Here is a 20,991-nt window from a genome sequence, read left to right as displayed (position 1 = left end):
CATCGCAGTAGGATCTTTCATCATTTGAAACTAATTTGGCCTTTTGTGCATTTCATATGACACTTAATATATTTTTTTTTGTCCTGAATTATAGCTATTTTAAAATTCATCCTTTCTCCTGCTAGACCTTTGAGGGTGATAAATTTATCTTTGGCACACATACCTTACCCATGGCCCTAGACGTAGTAGACAATTTTAATTGAACTAGAGTAAGACTTTCTCCTGGAGAGTATAGCATGAAAATGCTTTGATGATGTTTCCTTGGTTTTGGTGCTTGGAAGAAGTGCTGTTCTTTTGTTTTGTTCAGTAATCCTGTGATGGGGGAGCTATGACCAGATAGAGTTGAGAACAAGAGACATGCCACGTCCCAAATAGAGAAGTGAAATTAGGTTAAATGAAATTCCGAGTAGGGGAGACTGAAGCTGCCGTGGGGGCATGGAATTCCAGGAACTAGAAACAGTGTTCTTGGGGGGGGGGCAGTCAGATGAGACAGAGGAGGAACAGCCTAGGTGAGGTCAGACATGCAGGCAGAAAGAGGAAACCATGTGGGCATTTTGCTTCCTCAGCACCCCAGTTTCCTGATCTGTCGGACTGTATTGTAACCACTACCAAGCATGGTGTGTGCATCAGCTGATCCTTGTCACAATACTGAAGTACCTGAGGCAGGCTGTTGATGACCAAAAACCAATTAACAAAAACCCAAAGCAAATCAAACCAAAAACCAACCAACCAACCAACCAACCAACCAACCAGGTTTATTTGGTTCATAGTTTTGGGGGTTGAAAGTATAGCCTCAGGAGAGGGCCGTATGGCAGATATCAGGGCTGTGCATGGAAGGGAAGGCTTGCATCTCCCAGTGAAGTGCTAACCAGGTCTAACCTGGCTTAGGAATGAAATCAAATAAGACTGGTAACCCAGGGTGGTGTGGCCACGGATCAGGTTCCCAGCTAATACAGGAAGCTACAGAGTCCTCTGGGCTCAGGCTCAGGCTGCTATAACAACTTGCTGTTCCCATCACTCCAGGCAAACAGGTTTCTCTTCTGAGCCATGTCTCTGATGATAGAGGGATGCTCACTACTTCCCACTCCTTAAAGGCTCCAGTGTCTCCCAAAACTCCCACCTAGAAATCAAGCTCTGGTCACACATACCCTTAGGGGAGGAAAAAAAAAAACTATATCGAAATCATAGCAGTAGTCAGCATTGTGTATGTATCCTCTTCTTCTGTAGAGTCCTAACTGAAAACATCCCAGTTCTCTGGAACTGAGAAAGCCATCATAGGCAGTGGGAGCTAAAGAATTTCAGTTGAGGGGGGGACTGAAATGTTCACAGTGTGGGTTTTGAACACTGGCACCGTTTTCTACTGTGAGGGATAGGAGGGCTGTCCTCCTCGGCATGGATGCTTCCCGCAGTTCCTGGCTTTTGGACCCTATATTCTAGAAGCAACATTCACCAAGTTGAGAGTGCCCATGTCCTCTGGAAAACAAAATCAGGCTGGATGGGCACTGTGGGTTGTTCTGTATGTTGTGAATGTGTGTTGCTCTGATTGGTTGATAAATAAAATGCTGATTGGCCAGTAGCCAGGCAGGAATTATAGGCAGGATAAGCAGACAAGGAGAATTCTGGGAAGAGGAAGGTTGAGTCAGGAGACGCCAGCCCACCATCCAGGGAGCAGCATGTAATGGTACACAAGTAAAGCCACAGAACACATGGCGACATATAGATTAACAGAAATGGGCTGAGTTTAAGTGTAACAGCTAGTCAGTTGTAAGTCTGAGATAATGGCCAAACAGTTTTAATTAATATAAACTTCTGTGTGTTTACTTGGGTCTGAGCAGCTGCGGACCAGGTGGGACACAGAAAAACTTTCAGCTACAGATGAGAATCATGGGCTCTCAGGGTGAGCAGAGAAAAGACTCTTCAATTAATGAGAGGGAAAACAGGACCTGACTGACATGTGGCCTTGACTTAGGGAAAAGAAAGCCTGGCAAGGACCACAGGAAGTGGGAGAGGCACTTGTTCCCTTAAAGGGCATCTCTTTTCATTCAGGATGGTTCTTCTCTCCCCTTTCTTCCTAAGAACTCAGGAATTTATTATTAGACTGCCTACAATCTTTGGTTCATGATATATTTATGTTATTTGTTCATGTGCGGCCTTAACTTAGCGATGAACCCGTCACCTTATAGTGTTTTGTCATCAAGATGGGCCTTGAATTTATGATCCTCCTCCCTCAGCTCCCTGAGTACTGGGATTGCAGACATGTAAAGTTAATAGTCTGAGTGCTGTTCTCTTTAGGAACTGTATTTCGCATCATCCAACACAATACTCACTGCCTTGCCTATGTGTTCATCACCCCCTTTAAACTAAATTTGTTTTAAAATTTATAAAAACGTTATGATGCTGCTGTAATCCTTTGCACCTGCTTTTTCTACCATTTTTTTTTCACTAAAAGTCCGCATGCTTGATGTATGACTGAAATCCCACAGTGTGTGGGCAGACTTCAACACAACATCCCCACTCATTAGACAGTTTGGGTTATTTCGTGCATATCTTGTTATGATCTCCTGCTGAGTCTTACAGTGTAAAAATCTGGGGATAATATTTTCACAATTTCAGGTGTATTTCAAAAGACAGTGTCTGCATGATAATTTTTATGTGAAAATAACTGGGGGACCAATTTAAAGTCTGAAGACTGTTTACCAATTCAGCAGCAACAGCAATAACAGCAGCAACAACAAAAACCCCTCTCGCTTCCCCACCCCTACTCCAAATTCCTGGCTTAGGCTATTTGGTGAGAGTTTCTTACTTGAATCTGAACTTCAAATTAGCTTAGAAGCCTGTGGAATTCTCCTTTTGCCTAAGAGTAGTAAATGAGAAATTACCAGGACAGAATTTTTATAGGTCCTAGAGCAGAAGTGAGGAGAAAAGTCACAGACACTTAACACGGTCTACTACTATAACACGTGCAAATTACAGTGAAGCATTCTTTTCACACCCAACATTTGGAAATAAGGGGAAAGAGATTATCTTCAGGGAGGTAAAGTCTTAAAAATTTGATTTTTTTTAAAGCTTTCAAATGCTTAATGAAGTCTGCAGAGAGATGCAAAGGTGTCTAGGCTAGCATGATTTGACTGTAATATGATTGAATAAATTAATGTGTTTAAAGGAGACGCATAATGATCAGTCTGAGGGATGGTAGTAGAAAGATTCCAGAGCCCATTTTAAGAACCATGTTTGCACTGGACTCCAGAGACAGGAAAATCCTGACTGTGGAAATGGTGCTATTGGAAAGCAACATGTTCTCGGTGTTAACACACCTTTTTTCCTGGTGAGCATGACAGCTGCGTTTATTGCCCTCTTTTGGCATGCTCAGCTTCTGAAATCTGCTGATCTTGAGTCCTCCTATGAGGGGTCAGTGTGCTGGGAGGTCCCGGGACTCCTAGGCTGAGGGCTACCCTGAGGACTTGTTGGGGCCTTACAGGACAACACCACACGGGGAAGATTCTTTGGAGATAGCCACTGTCCTGTTCCAGATGTCACTCTCACTTACACCTTCATGTTTTTGTGTCATCACAATTCTGCATCGACCAAGTCTTTGACTGTGTCAGGCCCACAGATATGTTTCCGAGGGTGAACTCCAGATGATCAGCTTGAGGTGGCCTCATGAGCCTTCTAGAAGAGGGTCTTGCCCCCGTGAGGTGTGTGTATGTGTTTCTGTGTTTCTGTGAGGAAGAGTGCATGGGTGGGAAGATAAGGAGAGCAATGCAGTGCTGTTCTGTGATGCCTGGAGCCTGCCATGAGTTGGTTATTGTATAGCATATACATTTTGGACATTTTTCTAATGTCAGTTTTTGGCTCATCAATCTCTTTCTGTGGGAGGTGACAGCAGTTGGGGAACGGGGAGGGGGGAGAACAACTGCTTCAAGCATATTCATAGATATGGCAGACACTCCATAACATAAGAAACAAACTGGTACCAGGTGACGATGATGGTTCCATGCTAACCTTTACACCCCTGTCTGTCAATAGCGCTGGTCAGACAATATTCACTTCAAGTCAGTGAAATTAACTTATTTCAACAAGCAACAATTGAACGTGCCTTGTGCACAATTTTTGACCCTTTCTACAGAAAATTTAACAGTGTATCACAGATCATGAGGCACTCGGGGGAAGTGGCAGTGTCCTCCAGAGGGGGTCCAAGGTGGCCTAAGAGAAACGGATGGGGTTGCCTCGCCAGCGTCACTGTCTACTCTTGTTATTCTGGGGTTAGTGATGGCACCAACGACAGGACCCAGGACCGCATTTGGATGATAAGGGGTTTGGCCACCCGCTGTGGATCTTTCCGTTCCACTTTGCTTAACCTTACAGTTCTGTCTCTTTCCCCCTGTAACCTAGTGTTTATAAACTAGAGACATTGATTCACATCTGTCATGGTCCACATGTCTGCTATTTGGATAACACTTAACAAACTTGTTACATTAAGTCAAACTGAAATTAAGGATAGAGAAAGAAGGGACTGATTAGAAACATCAGTTCACCCTATTCTCTCTGTGTTGCAGAATCAGTTTTGAGTTATGCTGGGCTTTGTGCCTTGGGAAATATATTTAATTTTTTTCAACTATGTAAGAGGATGTTTATAAAGTGCATAGAGAGAGACTTGAAGATGCCCAAGAATTGTTAGCTGCAGCAGTGTGATCTCAGTAATTATTAGTTACAGGTAAAAAAAAAAATTATATATGATAACTTTAAACTTGAGCTTTCTTAACTAGAGAAGGAAGATACTAATTTCTGCTTACTGTTGTAGATGTAACCAATCGTATTATTAAAATAAGAAACACAGAGCCAATGTAAAAGAGAAAGCCGAGAGGTCAGAGCTCAGAGATAAAATCTTACCTCCTGCAGTGCTCCTAGCTTCCCCGAGAGAGAGCTACTTCCTGTTTGTCCGTGTTTAAATATTCTTTCTGTTCTGCCTTCTCATTGGTTGTAAACCCAACCACATGACTGCCTCATCACTGCCTGTAAGTACCGCCCTCCAGGTCTTAAAGGCGTATGTCTCCAATACTGGCTGTATCCCTGAACACACAGAAATCTACCTAGCTCTTCTAACCACCACGCTCTTGCTATGGCTCTAATAGCTCTGACCCCAGGGCAACTTTATTAACATAAAATTAAAATTACATTTCAGTACAAATAAAATATCACCATATACTGTCTTGATAATGAACATGAGGACACTTTCAAACACTAACAGAGAGGTTGGCACATTGGCACAGAGTAACTCATAAAAATGACACGTGGCTCCCCTGCCAATATAAGAAAACATCTAAACACTACTTTTAGAAAGTGATAGAATGACGAGACTGGGGAGTAGAAGTCGATCTATGCAAAGCTGTGGACCAGGAGAGGACATGGGAAAGACTCAGGGAGGCACATCAGTTAGAGTGGGATTAATAAGCATGGCTGCAGGTTGGATGTGGAGCCATGCTGGTCCAGTCTTGGCAGCTGGAAAGCAGTAGCTTTGAGCTTCAAGAGAGAGGTATCATGTAAGGGTAAATGTCTACCCTGTAAAATGAGTTAAGAGCATTTCAGAAAAGTCATACTGAATTGGATAACGTGGCAAGTTGCCCTTCATCTCCCATGACTGCACTAGTGTGCTAGGAAGGAATCTAGTAATTACACACTGGAGTACCTTGCAGCCAAGAGTCATAGACCCTTCTCTGTTGATGTAGTCTTCTTCGTCACATGAGATAGAGAAGTTGGTGATGTCAAGTTTGATGTTTGTGGGAGTCTGTTTTCAGGTTCCTTGTGGCTTTACCTAGCAGGTCCTCATAGAGAGGATAATTAGGTCCACGGGCCTGAGTGCAGGTGTCTGAGATGGTTTGTTCTTGGCTGTGCTGGAGGGGAGGTCTTTTGCTCAAGCCCTTGATGTTTCTATAAATGCCTTAGGGCAGAGGCAGTCAGAGCCCATTGGAATAGGTTCCAGGCCCTCTCTAGGCTATCTGTATTTTCTTTTTGTTTATCTCCACACTTTAAATCCTTTTATCTAATATTTCCTGTTGCTCGCACTCAAGAAAACTCTGGGGAATTGTGAGGTTGGTGGGTAAACGCCCCGCCGATGTTCAGTGCAGTTATTACCTTAAGACACAGACTAACAAAAGCACAGTGGTTATCACTAGGAATTCTTGGATCTAATTACCTGTAAATCAGGGCTTAGATTTTCATGTCTGTGTTGGGGCTATGGCACCAAGTCATAGTAATGCTAGCAGGAGCATCATCAATGTCATCATCAACAACATCATCACCACCACCACCACCATCATTAGCAGCAGCAGCAGGAGAGATTCAGATGTAGACTTACACATGTTCAGTTATTTCCACCCTACAGTAACTTTGTGCTATCACTGTCCAATTTTGGGGTGTGTGTGTGTGACAAAGGGATTGCATAGCTTACTAATATTCACACACCTAGCAAAGGGCAACACTGATTTCTGAAAATGAAGTGTCTCAGTCAGTCCTATTGTGCTTTTACCCAGCACACTCACTCCCTCTCCATTTCAGCCATTGTAACAAGCATGAGTTCTACCTTGACTTTGTGGCATACAGTTGTGGGTCCAAGGCCACTTGCTTCTAGAAGTGCTTTTCTATTCTGCCCCAGATGGTTCTCAAAAGGAAGTTTGTCTAGATTATCAAATATCAGAGATGAGACCCCTCTTTCAATGTGTATTTTTCAGGGCAGAGTAATCATCCTTCACAGCATGAAAGACCTGCTTAACAACCAAATGATCTCCACGGCATTTCCTTTTGGGTAGAAAATTCTTTTGTTATTGAACAAGGGAGTCAGAGCAAACAGCAGAACCACAAAGCAAGTTGGCCACTAATCCCCTGTGGTCAAATTCCTTCATTAAATACTGCTCTAAATTCAAGGCCTGTTTCCTGCTTCAACCACTCTTGAGGCTGCTAACCCGGGAGTTGTTGGTATCATGTGGCTACTGTCATCAGCTGGTATCCACAGCTTGTCACATGGCTGTGCTCATGCTTATAACAATTGTGAACCAAATTCTAGGTGTGGTAGCTGACAGACTTGGGCTTGCCCAAGACTTAGCCAGCTTCCAGATGTGTGGCTTTGGACAAGACAGTATATCCTTGAGTTCCTTTGCATTATTTGTTCAATGAGGGGAGTATTATCTCATTTTAGGAATGACACAGGAGTAGGGGTGACTGGGGAGACTTAAGATCATATCTTTGAGCACCCAGGATAATGTGTAGCCCAGGGTAGCTTGGTGATTGGACATTGCCTTTCCTGACTAACAGGTTCCTTCTTGGAGGTCAGGAATCCCGTCTGAAACTTCTTGGTCAGGAATCTGACCTCATTCTTTCTACCCTCTCTTCCCCCATGCCTGTCTTCCCTCACCAGACCGTTCACTCCCTACCTCCATTTCATCCCTAAAAGTAGTGTTTGTTCCAAGTTTGACCAACACCTGGAATCCTTTCTGTTCCATTTCAGGAAATATTTGGCTACCAGACTCAACGCTGTAGGAAAGCTCTCTGTCTCATTGGATCCATCTTCTCTCTCGGAATCCTCCCTTTGGTGTTTTACTGGAGACCAGCTTGGCATGTGTGGGCAAACTGTGTCCCATGTTCCCTGCAAGAAGCAGATGTGGTGTTGCTGAAGACAACTGTAAGTATACATCTGTTTTTGTAGATGGTGTCCCTTTTTTGGGACACTGGGTTGTAAGATGTCTCCCAGGCAGGTGGTACGTGGGTAGGCTCCTCCATCACTGTATACCTGTCCAGAACCCAGAAATTTGTCTACAATAGGATTTCTAAAGGATAATTACTTCACAGGGTAGTCCCTCTAAATTGTGACTTTAGCAAATGTTAGAGTCAACATAAACATGTTGATTGCTGAAGTAGCGGGTAATGTAGAGTAGTTAAGTCAAGACTACAAGCCACTAGTTCTAAATTCCTACCAACCCTTGACTTTAAGCCTGGTACATAAATGCTTCTGGCCTCCACAAGAATGACTCTGGAAAAGGGACAAGGGAGTTTGAGAGATGAGGAGCATCCCTCTGAGGAAGCTGCTGTCTCCCTGTACTGATGAGGAGAACTATAGATTTTGATATGCTTGTGTCCTGTTCTGCAGAAACACTAGGGCATAAAATGCAACCTTTTTGTCACTGAGGTCATTGCCAATCTGCTATTTCAAGGCTGTGGCATCAGGTGAGGCTCTTCCAGCTTAGCTTCATGTCACTTCCTTGTGGCACTCATGGCACTGAGACCACATGTATCATCCTCCACCCACCCACCCCCGCAGGAAAGCCAGGTCCAGAAGGGGAGCTTATATGTTAACTGATACACTCCCAGTTCCAGCATCTGTACTGGGTGACTGATAGGTGGACATGGTACTCCTGTTGAGGGAACGAAGTGACAGTCTCTTGGAGGATTCTTTCCTGACTAACCCTGTTATTCTAACAAGGCATTGGCACACATGACCTGTGGCAACAACCAATTTTGATAAATCAACTTCTTTTGTAGTGGTTCTCAACCTTCCTAATGCTGCCACCCTTTAATAGAGTTCTTTGTGTGGGGTGAGCCCCCAACCATAAAATTATTTTCATTGATACTTCATCACTGTAATTTTGCTACTGTTAGGAACTGTAATGTAAATACCTGCTATGCAGGATGCCTGATATGTGACCCCTGTGAAAAGATCATTAGACTTCCAAAGGTTTGCTACCCACAGGTTGAGAACTGTAACATGAATCTTAAAAGGTCTTATTAATGGAAAAAACTTGCAGCCGGATACTGGGGTGAAACAGAAAGATCAGGGAGACAGAACAAGCTACAGCCAACCTCACCTCACCAACTCCTCAGCCAATCCTGTTTCTACGAATCCTTAGACTGAAAGCCTCTGAGTCCTTACCCCTGAGGTTCTCAGTTGAACTGTTGCTAAAAGCCTCTAATTTCTGGTTCTCACACCTTATATACCTTTTTGCTTCCTGTCATCACTTCCTGGGATTAAAGGCCTGTGTCCTTCCCAAGCAAAGACATGAGATTTCAAGTGCTGGCTTTAAAGGTGTGTTCCACCACGCCTGATTCTGTTCCGAGTGTGGCCTTGAACTCACAAATCCAGACAGATCTCTGCCTCTCGAGTGATAGGATTAAAAGTGTGTGCCACCACTGTTGGGTCTCTATGTCTAATTTAGTGGCTGGCTCTGTTCTCTGATCCCCAGATAAGTTTATTAGGGTGCACAATATTTTGGGGGGGGCACAATATATCACCACAGAGAACCGCTGCTCTTATGGGAGTGTAACACATTTTTATTCGTGCCAATCTTTCTAGATAAATATTTTATCTATGCAGCAAGAGAAGAGCAGAACATTTGACAGCTGGTCAGTCAGAATCAAACAGCTCCCCACCTCCTAATGAAACCAACAAAACAAAACGAAAACACCCAAACATGCCACACTGAATCCTGCTATCCCACACAGCTTGAGCTAACCTTTCATTAACCTGGGAGTCCAACCAAGTTTGTCCTTGTTGGCTTGTGTTCTAGAAACCAGCCCCGTCCTTTAACTGGATCCTGGTGCCTTCAAATCACTACAAGATACATAGAGCGGTAGCTTAGGGACCAGCTCTCAGGTTCGACTATAATCTAGCTAGATATTCTCGAAGAATAAACTTCTAGACTTGAAGAGGCTGTTGTGTGGTAAGTAGGACTACTTGGTACTAAACTGGAGCTCTACCTCAAGGCTCACATCATGAAGACTTGCAGAATGTTCAGGAGAGAAAAGCGTCAGGCACTTACCACTGGGCATTTGATGGATTAGAAAGTAGAGTCCCAGAAACATGGCAGACTGTACCTAAAGTCATAGAAAGGGAGACAGGACGAAGTCCTCTGTATTCTAGGCCCTCATCCAGGGCTGCTCCCACTACATTGCACTTAGACCACTTCTGTTCCAATCTCACCTGGCATCAGAGTGATCTAGGGGGCCTGCGGAAACAGATTGCAAGCTCCAACCCCCAACCCCTCAGAGTTGCCAATCTATTGAATGTGGGTCTCAACCCAAGAATGTGTGTCTTTAAGAAGCCTTCAGGTGTTGTGAGACCTTTCGGCAAAGGACAAACAGTGAGAAAAAAATTGCTATAGTCAGAACTAGTATCTATCAGTTCACTTGTTCATTGGGAGAGAAATAGAGACCAGGATATTTGATCTATGACTCAGCCATAGATGTTTATACAGTATGAAGAGGAAAAAAAAAATCCAGGTTTAGCCAAATGTTAGAAGTGGACTTCCTGTACATAGCCTGAGTGTCTTACCAAGGCAATTGTATTTTCTGGGCCACTGAATGAGGGGCCTTGCGTGTTCATGAAAAACTACCATTTGGGGTTCCTTTGAAAAAAAGTATTCCTCTCTCATACAATACATCCCTTCCTTCTTTTCTCCTCCCTCTCCTCCTTCCAGCCCTCCTTCTCCTCTCTTCCCCTACCCCTGATCCACTCCTCTTCTGTTTCCCCTCAGAAAACACCAGGCCTCCTGGGGTGTCAATCAAACACGGCATAACAAGTTACAATAAGACAAGTCACGAGCTCTCATATCAAGGCTGGGCGAGGCAACCCCTTGGGAGGCAAAAGAGTCAGAGAGTTATTAGGGTGTACAATATATTGGGGGATACAATATATTGGGGGACACAGAGAACCATTGCTCTTATGGGAGTGTAACACATTTTTGTTTGTGCCAATCTTTCTAGATAAATATTTTTTCTATGCAGCAAGAGAGAATAGCAACACATTTGACTGTTAAGAGTCTTGGGGTTCCTTTTTTATGGTGGTGAGGATAAGCCCAGTGCCTTGCATGTGGTCAGCTAGTATTCCACCATCATGGTACATAGCCAGCTCAGGATCTGTGTGAACCCATAAGGCTGATCCTGTAGCATGAAAGGGATTTAACTCTACATGGCACCAAACTGGCTCCCAGACAGCAACATTCTTGCTGCGTTAGGAGCAGAGCCCCAGAAGTGGAGGAGCCCTCCCCCTATAGCTCTGAAGGACTCTTGGCTGGCCAGCCCTTGCCCCTCCCCCCATGCTGCTCACAGGCCCAGGACACAGATGGAAATAAGAGGAAATGGGCAAGGAAACGGAAAATGTAAGTAGGAAAGTGAAGGAAATGGAGGGGCAAACAGGTTAAAAGAAACAGAGAGGAGGAAGAGTGTAGTCAGAAACCTTCAGGCTACAGAAGAGCAGTAACAAGCAACAGCCAGAAGGCGCCTGTGCATGGGCTCATGGGACCTGGTGGGATTTGCTGTCAAAAGCCAGACTTCCAGTCCTAGCTCTGGAAGTTTGTTACCAGGTTTTCAGAACCTTGATTATTCCATTTGTAAAATGGGGCTAGTGAAACCATTTACAAACTGTGAAGTAGATCATCCAAGCCAGTGTTGTGTGTGTGTGTGTGTGTGTGTGTGTGTGTGTGTGTGTGTGTGTGTGTGTTGTTCCTGAACCCTCAGAAGCTTTCTGTTCACAAGAGCTTACTATTGTCAAGGCACATCTGCTCATCTGAATGTGTACTTTCTTCATCATCCAGCGGGCCTAGCATGCCTGTGCACGGAACAGATGTTCTGGTACTAGGAGTCTAGAGACCTATCCCTCACCAGCCAGGTGGTCTCGTCTAGATTTTCTGTAGTTGTGTTTGCAAATGGATATACCCTGGAAAGAGCCAGAACTTCACCAGTAGGTCTGGGAGCTACACCCATCATGGAGTCCCTTTCTTTCAATCATCAGACTCTATCAAGCCCCTCCCCCTGGCCCTCCAGAACTAATCAGAGATGCCTCAACTCTCTCCAATCTTGCCTTTTCCATCTTGATTTCAACTTTAATTTTTAATTACCTGCTCTTATGTGTCATTTGAAATGGATTTGCTATGCCAGAGACTCTCCAAATAAATGAGCTACTAAATTGGTCTTTATGTAATTAGACAAGAACTCAATTATTTCCAACATTCGAACTATCTGAGACTTAGAGAAAAAGATGCTTTCAGCATCAATAGTTTAAAAGTCTACTGCTAGGTTATTGCATTAAAACGACAACTTAAAAGATTTTGTTTGAATTATATTGCAATAGCTAGACTCTAACAAGTTTCCATTAAGAGGACGGAGTGACTCCTACCCGAAAATGCATTGTGTATCTGTTCTTCGTCTTATTAAAAAATCAGTGCTTGGTATTTATCATCAATCTCAAGCCGGTAAGATTACAGTTTATTATCACAGATACTGATTAACTAGTCATTTCTCTACATAAAAAGCCATGATGTGCTCGCTGGAAATTCTCCGTATTCAGCTTATTTTCATCTCTTTTTTTCTTATTAAGCAATGCTAAGCACGAGATTTTTATCTTTTTTTCCAAAAGATGAGTGTAATTACAATCTTATTTCATAAATTTTAAAATGCATTTGATTCATCATTTATCTATTTGTGGATTTTAACCCATTTCTGCAGGGTTCATTTCTATGCAAATAACATGATTTACATTCATCGGGGCCGTGAATTAAATGCTCCTGGTGATTTCCATATCGTTGTTATAATTACAGACACACTTTCCCCTTCATTGTCATTGTGTGTCACATGTCGTCACAGCCCCTGATCCGCAGAGGAGAGCTTTGTGATGCTTAGATATGAGGCCTAGATCAAGGCACCTCATTGTGATGTTCCAGTGAACGGAATTGGCTTTAGCGCCAATCTCAGAAACTCCACAAAGGAGCCATGCAAATGCCATCTTGAGAGCTACAGGTCCAGCAGGGCTGTCTGTAAGTAGTGCTGCTTTTACTTACAGACCCCCTCTCTCTGCTTCCTGCTCCACAAGGTGGTCTCTCAGAGCCCACACTTCCCACTCCAGCACGACACTTGGTTTTTTTCCTCTGCTCTCACCCACGAAGTTTCTCTGAGAACTGCTCAAGTATTTGTTTGCTCATCCGTTCATTTGGTCATTCAGTAAGTGTTTACCAAGCTCCAAACAAGTACCAGACCTAGGCCGTGACCAGACAGATGGAAATCCTGTCCTTATTAAGAGACATTCTAGCGAGACGCCCTCGCCCCTGGGTAGAGCCTAGAAAGGGGGTGTTCCATCTCACTTACCGAAACGCCCTCATTCTTCAACGCTGTACCACCTTCTCCCGTATGTCTTTATCGTATTTATTGTCCAGTTCTGGAGGCAATTATTGCCTCTCCTCCTTCTCTGTTTTCATTTCTGACTGTCATGCTGGTATGGAATCTACTCTGTATTAATAGACTATCCACTTTCCAGCTTGTATAGAATTCTATTGTGGTTATTCTAATTGTCATAACAACCCCGGAAAACAGTCATTATCATCTGCATTTCAGAGATGAGGCAACAGGAGCCTCTCCATTCATTTTTCTTTCCTACATAAACTCTGGGAGCATCAGTTGATGTGGGCCACAGGCCTAGCTCAGGGGCAGGTATTTGGCAGGGGGAGTTCACATTGACAAATAAAGACAGGATGCATGGAGTTCATCAGATTACCCCACAAATGAATATGAAACTACTGAGAAGGTTAATAAGGAAAAACTCGTGGTCACAGCAGGATTACACAATAGAGGCACAACCAGGTAAAATCTAGGAAGGACTCTTCTGAGGTCTAAAAATAGGAGTCATGAAGTGATGGTGGCCGACGGGGACAGACACATGGGGAGTGATCCACATAGAAGAACCCATGTGGGCAAGAGCTTGAACCTGAGCCTTCTGATTCTCCGAGGTGTAGGTCTTTCTTTCATTGCTCTGACAATCTATGCTCTTATGACGTCTTTCCTTTTGTTGGATTATAAACTTTGTGAAGAGAGAGGTCAGGGCTTGCTTTTCATCCTTTATAGTACCTGTGGCACATGGCCACAGCAGGTGCCCAGTACTGTATTAAATTAAATAAATGGAATTGAATCGATAATAAATAATCTTATGGTTCCCACTCATATTTTGGTTCCAGATACAAAAGTAAAAAGCTGTGTGGGAAGGTAGGAGGGTACAGCATCTTGATTCCCTCTCCTGAGACCCAGTCTCCATCTCACTAGACAGCCAGCCTGAAATAGACAGAGCTGGCCCCTGAGGAATGACCAAATGTTGACAAACAGTTTCGGGGCCTTAATCTTTAGAACACAGGGCCATCAGCAGGGCTGGTTTCTGGTGGGGCCTTGTCACGTCCTCACCTCCTCACCTAGCCTTTTCTGGTTCCTCACACTTCTGCTTTCTTTCCCTTATCACATATGACATCATGCTTACCGGAGTTGTGTGCCACCTGTGACCTCAGTTAACCTTAGTCGCCTCCTGCAGGCCCCATCTCCAAAGAGACTGGAAATTCTAGGGTTTCAGCATGTGAATTTGGTGTGTGTGATTTATTCCATAACTCGAAGGTACTTAACACTTTCTTCACTGCCTCTGCAGGACAGTGAGGCCTCCACAGTTTCTCCTCCTTGTGTAGACTAAACAGGGTGGTGCGTGTCTTTGGAGTACTAGCGAGGAGCCTGCAGGCAGCAGGCATGCCCACAAGCTAGCTAACTCTTGGTGCCTGCAGCTCCAGAGATTGCGGAGGATTAGTTAGTTTACCCAAGACATGCTGTCCACTTCAAAAACAACAAACAAGCCCAAACTCCCAGCAAAACCCCAAAGACTCGCTGGGCTGTCCTGGGTTTCCTTTCCCCTCTCCTCCTCCCCCTCCTCCTCCCTTTTCCCCTTCTCCTCCTCTTCCTCCCCCCTTTCCCCCTCCCTCCCCTCTTTTCCTCTTCCCCTCTCCTCCTTCTCCTTCCCCTTCTCCTACCCCTCTTCCTCTTCCTTCCCCTTCTCCTCCTCTTCCTCCCCTCCTCATCCTCCCTCTCCTTTTTCTCCTCCTCCCCCCTTCTCCTTCTTCCCCTTCTCCTCCCCATCTCTTCCTCTTCTTCCCCCTCCTCTTCCTCCCCTCTTTTCCTCTTCCCCCTCCTCCTTTCCCTTCTCCTCCCCATCTCCTCCTTCTCCTTCCCCTCTCTTTCTCCCCACTCCTTCTCCTCCTCCCCTTTCCTTTCACACAGACCCCTTTGTCATATAAGTTGGTTCTTTGTTCCTCGTCCTTTTTGGTCAATGTGTCCTGGCAGAACTGGTCAGTCTATGATTCTTCCAATACACAGGACATTCTCCATATACTTTCTGACTAAAACCAAAGTTCCAGCTAATGCCAGCTCTTTGAGCTCAGTATCATTGGGAAGATGAGACAAGTCTATCATAAACACCCAAGCGGTAGAGGTCACTATTTTATACTGTACTGAACTCACCTCTAAGAAAAGTCCTCTGTTTTTAATGTCTCTTTGGACCTTTAGATCAGATTACTTTTGATCTTAAGGCAAGCTCAGAAGCACATTTTGTGTGTGTGTGTGGGGGGGGGGGGCAAACTCTTATGTCACGGACATCATAGGACTGGCCTAAACTGGAGAGCAATTATATTGCTTTTAAACTCCAAGAGTTGAAGTGGTTTTAGGAAAAGTCTGGAGTATGATAAGGAACAGACTCCACTTCATTTATTTACTTATCAAAGTTAAAGTGGTATTTCCTGGCTCAAAAGGATGAGTTTACAGGAATTTAAAAAAAAAAATGCTGCTTCTTCGATTTGTCCGCTCAGGTCAAACACAAGTCTTCTCTGTACTTTGAACTTCTGGGAGTCATCCTTCAATGGTTTGTAAATCTGCTCTTTGAGGTTCAAAGATTGATCAGGTTAATTCTTTTGTTGCAAAGATGTAAACCTGTTTAACGAGACTGAGGTATCAAAAGCTCAGACCTTCTAGACCAGTGGCTCTCAGCCTTCCTAATGCTGCCACCCTTGAATCCACTTCCTCATGTTGATAGGTGGATGGCAAAGGACAGGGGGCAGGGAGGGGGGAAGGATCCTGAGTTACGCTGACAATGTAGAAAAAAAGCTCACTCAGAGAAATCAGGATGGTTACCAAGATGTGAACCTTTGGGCTGGACCTTGAAGAACGGTTAGGCTCTAGCTATGTGACTACCAAGGAGAGGAGTGAGGGAGTGTGTTCCTGACCCAGGGAATAGCAGGAAAGAGGAGTTTTCTCTTCGTGATAACAAATACAGCAAACACAGGTACAACTACTGCAGCTTCTTCTTGCTACCTCTTGCATAATTCAATTAACTCAGGTATCTTCAAGGCAAGTGTGTGTGTGTGTGTGTGTGTGTGTGTGTGTGTGTGTGTGTGTGGTGAGGATAAACCTCAGCTCTGATCTACATTCCCAGTCGTTAACTTTCTGGGTTAGACTTCCATCATCATCATCACTCTTAGCCCCCAAGGTTTATCAGACATCAAGTGGGTGCCTATTTATCTTTCAGATAGCAGTTGATCTTAGGGTCACACCAGTCTCCAAGGGAGCTATGTGATACCCGTTCCCCAAGCTTGTATGCCTACTTTCATTCTATGAGGAATACGTCAGTCAACTGCAGAGGAAATGACTTCATTTAGGGTCATGCTGTAAGGGCCCTTCTTCCATCCCATCTGTCTGAATAGGTCAGTTACCTCTGGGCACAATTGATGCATGGGGCCAGTGTTCTTCAGCTTTTCACTGTGCTCTCATTGAGCAGGGTCTCAGGACACCACACCAAGGCCAGCTTACAGTCAGGAAACCTTGTTTCTTACTTCAGTGTGATCTAGGAGAACTATGAGACTGGAGAACCTTCCAAAGTCACTGTGATGATAGTTTAGAAATTGTTTTGTTTTCTCTTGAAGGGGGTGTGTCAGTGAGACTGTTCAAGGAAAAGTGGATTTTGAGTTCAGTCTTGAAACACAGGGGTGGTTCCATTCATTAGATGTCCTCATGCTCACAGGAACATACAGTCCCTTGAAATACATGAGGTTTGTTTTCTTCACTAAAATTGCCAGCTGGACTGAAAGGTCATGGCAAACTCTCTCTCTTTGTCTCGTCTGAGAATGTGACTCTGCCTCTCTGGCTTTGGTCTTTGTGTTAGTGCCTTGGATTTCTGTTCAGATTCCTCAATAAATGACCACAAATCTTTGTCTCTCAAGACCCGAAGGCTTTGTGTGTCACCTTTTAATGATATACATTTCCATCTAGAATGTTCATTAGCTTCATAACTCACAACATTATACAAAATGATATTTTGCAGGATGAACTTTAGCCTGATGACTTCTCTTAACTTCCTGGGGGTTTTGATGTCTATTCCCCAGGATGAATTCAAAATTTATTCTTGGAAAAAGGTAATGTGGATCTCCTTGTCAGCACTGAGCAGAACGTCTGGTCTCACTCCTGACCACCCTCTCATTACAGATGAGGAATACATCATAAACAGAGCCATACGAAAGCCAGATCTAAAGGTAAGTAAACGTACAGTCTCTGAGATGCCAGAGAATTAAAGAATTGTTTATTTCATGTGTGTGAGTATTTGCTTGCATGTACATATGTGTGTAATGTGTGTGCAGATGGAGTACAAAAGTGGCAGTTGAATATCTTAGAATTGGGGTTACAGATAGTTGTGAGCGCTGATGTGGGCCCTAGGAATGGAATCCAGGTCTTCTGCGGGAGGTGTGCACTACAGGCTACTCTTAAAGCATCAATCCTATTTTATAATGTGTGTAACAAGGCTAGTGAAGGTAACCCTTGATGGATATACTAAGGAATTTGCTTATTTCTACAGAAGACCTCAGTTTGAACCATGGTGTCCGAATGTGTTGGGGTTACTCCCCTTTGTCTCGTGAAATGAGGACTGCCTGGGCTCTGACTAGTTAACATTCATATTAAAACATACTTTTAGGAGGCAGAATGTTTTCTTTTGCAGTTATACCCATATAGATAGCTGTTTAAATTAGCCTTTGGAACTAAGGTCGAGGTTTTGAAATGAAAACAGTCAGTTGCTGAGTACCTCTCTACTGTCAATTGCCATCAGCCAGCTGTCTTGAACTGCCAACATAAACATACAGGAGATGTCAGTCTCCTCCCGGGAGCAGCGCTTCATCTGTGAGGTGGCTTTCTAGCTGAGAATGAGGCTTCCCAGGTCAGCCTTGCACGTGGCTGCAGGGTTTTTACTGCCCTGAAATATTAGCACCTTTAATAGTCCATAAGGCAAATGAAGAAATCCTCAAATAAACAGAATTCAAGTAAGGGCAGAGGTCCCGAAACGGAGAGTTTTGATATCCAGTCTTGATGTCTTTATCATGTTAGTATATAGGAGGTTTGCTAGCTACTGCCTCCTCCAGTCTTAAGTTTCCAATTTAGAAAATGAAAGTCATAATTCTCTTTCTGCCTTTTTATCGGGGCTGCTATGAACCTCACATACAGAGTCAAAGATTAAGGCGATTTGCAGACTATAACAGTCAATATTCATAATAAAGTTGGAAACTTCCATTAGTGTTAGAGTGTTAAGTGCAGCCGTGATGACATTAGTGACAGTGGAAAGAGCATCCCAAGGTGACAGTCGTTTAGGGTCTTCAAAAAATTGGAGGCAGGTTTTCAAACATTGATGAAGAGGAGCCCGGGGGACTATGTTGTAGGACTGCCAGCAAAAAGGAAGACACTCTTAGACATTCCAAAGAAGTTAAGAGCCAGTATGTGGGGGAGCTAACTATTCTGACTCCCGAGCAGAAACCTGAAAGTCACCCACAGCAGATGCCCCGTGTTCTAGCTTCTCCTGGGGTGAAGTTCTAGAAAAGGGACAAATAAGGAAACTCACCTGCCAATGCCATGCCTGTTGTCCTTTGCCAGCATCTAGAAATTCTGAGGGTGATGAAGGAGACAAGGTCCAGGCAGAGAAGCTGCTGGTGGGACAGTCTCAAAGGTGCTTCAAAGGTCCATCATGGACTTTTAGAAATTGTCCAAAGATCGCCGACCATTCCATTTTACAGCCTGAGGTTAAACTTACCAGCAACTTCTTCATTTCGCTTGCTGCAGGCTTGGTTTGTGGGTATTTTTTTTTTCTTATCTATTATGGTGTCTGCTTTCCAATCTGGTTTGATGTGAACCCAGTGTGTGTCGAGACACTCTTCCTACCCACAGTTCATCCCTTAAAACGTTTCCAACACAGATCATCAAATTTGTGGAATTAAAAACACAGGCAATTGTCACTTTGAGCTCTTTGAATCCTAAAGTCATGGGACTTTCAGATTTATTCTGAGGCTGGCTTGAATCATATCCTGTGAGGACAGAGCCTGAAATGCTGGAGCCAAGATTCCAGTCCCTAGAGCGGCATAATCAAAACCATTGTCAGGAGCAAAGCAAAGGTGATAATAACACCTGACCTTCTCCAGGAAGGTGAGGGCGACTGAAGATACTGTGTGAGGAGCACTAAGTAGAACCACAGGGGACATTCAAAAGGAATTGAAGTTGTGAAGGAAGAGACTGGAGGTTCCACCCTGGGCTGTGTGGGCTAACAAGCCCCAGGACTGGTTACGTTCAAACGTTCTTTGCGCCGGGCGGTGGTGGCGCACGCCTTTAATCCCAGCACTCGGGAGGCAGAGCCAGGCGGATCTCTGTGAGTTCGAGGCCAGCCTGGGCTACCAAGTGAGTCCCAGGAAAGGCGCAAAGCTACACAGAGAAACCCTGTCTCGAAAAATCAAAAAAAAAAAAAAAAAAAAAAAAAACGTTCTTTGCTCACTGTGTTTGACAGCTTATGAAGGACGGATTTTTCCCAGTGGCAATTTGCTCCAATTTCGTATGGAAAATCAATTTGAAATAGACATGTTTTCAAATAGTTTCTTTTGTAACAAACCTCATTGGAATTTTTACAAATTATAACATTTAGCACTTTCGCTTGACTCCCAATGAGAGAGAGAGAGAGAGAGAGAGAGAGAGAGAGAGAGAGAGAGAGAGAGAGAAAGAGAGAGAGAGAAAGCTCTATGATCATTGAATAGAATTATGATTCAGTAAGGCTTTGGAATTTAGAGATTTAGACTGTATTTTCTAGTTGACATGTGCTTTTACATAACAGTCACTTATTTTACAAAAATGTATTGAATACTTTTATTACCCACCAGTTAGAGGCTTTCCCCAGCTTTAAAATTTACCTGATGGTTGACTATAACGTTCATAAATGTAGACTACACAGAAAGGAGCTGAATGGAACTTAGACCTAATCTGGTCAAATGCTTCAGTTTATTCCTGGGAAAACTGAGGCACAGGGAAAGTTAGTTGACATTCTCAAGGACACAAATAGAGGAACAGCCAAACAGGAAGCCTTAAATGGCACCCCTCAATTTTGGCCGCACATTAGAATTACCTGGGGAAAATGAAAAATATTTATGCTCAAAGCACACTGCAGACAGATTAAATCTTGGCCACGGGACCCAAACAGCAATATTCTTTAAAGCTCTCTAGATGTCCCTAGCAAGTACTCTGGGGGTGATAACCATTGCTCCACAGCAAACTGGGAGCCCCACAGTTTCTCTTTGTGCTTATCGAGGTCTCCAGTTCTTGGAATTTGTATCCCATGAAAAAAATTGCTTAAGGGAATCAGAATAATGGTCACAAGGAGGCACCTCTTTTCCTTCCCTCTGCCGACACCCTCGGAGCCCTGCTCCCCGGAGTACACTTGGCTGCCACAAGCTCCTCTCTCCTTGTGGCTACCTTGCTCTCTTCATCAAGTCTTCCGTAGGCTGCTCTACAAACCCATCGTCTGCGAGGCCAGGATGTCTCTAACTTATTCTAGCATCTGGACTGCCCATCATGTAGCCTTAGTTTACCTCCCCAGCCTTACGCTTCATTCTACAGTCAAACAGGACCATTCTCTTGCCTCTTGCCTTTCGACTAACTGGCATGCGGTCCCGTTGACCTGCTCTCTTCAGTCTCCATTGGACCAAGATTCTTCCCACCCTTTGACATTGCAGTTCTGATGCTAGCTCTTCCATGATGCCTTCAGCCACCTGTCTTTTCTCTCTTTCTGCAGCATTTTAACTTCATTATATATATTTATATATAATATCATATTATATATTTATTAAATATATTTCTTTG

At 43.9% G+C, this 20,991-nt stretch overlaps 1 protein-coding gene across 6 annotated transcripts in view; it reads left to right on the top strand.

The window, feature by feature from the left end:
* Positions 1 to 20,991, top strand: part of Atp13a4 (ATPase 13A4) — a 125,116-nt gene that overhangs the window by 41,494 nt on the left and 62,631 nt on the right. For 4 of the 6 annotated variants that reach the window (XR_013043704.1, XM_042259132.2, XM_006974469.4 and 1 more), the window contains exons 2-3: positions 7,502 to 7,675; positions 17,217 to 17,363. Coding sequence is in view for 4 of the 6 variants with exons in the window: in XM_042259132.2 (XP_042115066.1) it covers positions 7,502 to 7,675; positions 17,217 to 17,363 (321 nt within the window). In the remaining 2 variants the exon portion in view is untranslated. Of the gene's footprint in view, positions 1 to 7,501; positions 7,676 to 17,216; positions 17,364 to 20,991 lie in introns of those variants that run through there. The other 2 variants (XM_076548670.1, XM_076548671.1) reach the window with 2 other exon arrangements.

This window comes from Peromyscus maniculatus, chromosome 12 (genome assembly GCF_049852395.1).
Source record: "Peromyscus maniculatus bairdii isolate BWxNUB_F1_BW_parent chromosome 12, HU_Pman_BW_mat_3.1, whole genome shotgun sequence".
In the NCBI taxonomy this organism is placed as follows: Eukaryota; Metazoa; Chordata; class Mammalia; order Rodentia; family Cricetidae; genus Peromyscus; species Peromyscus maniculatus.
Note: the sequence above shows the minus strand (reverse complement) of the source record. Positions and strands in the feature narration are given on the sequence as shown.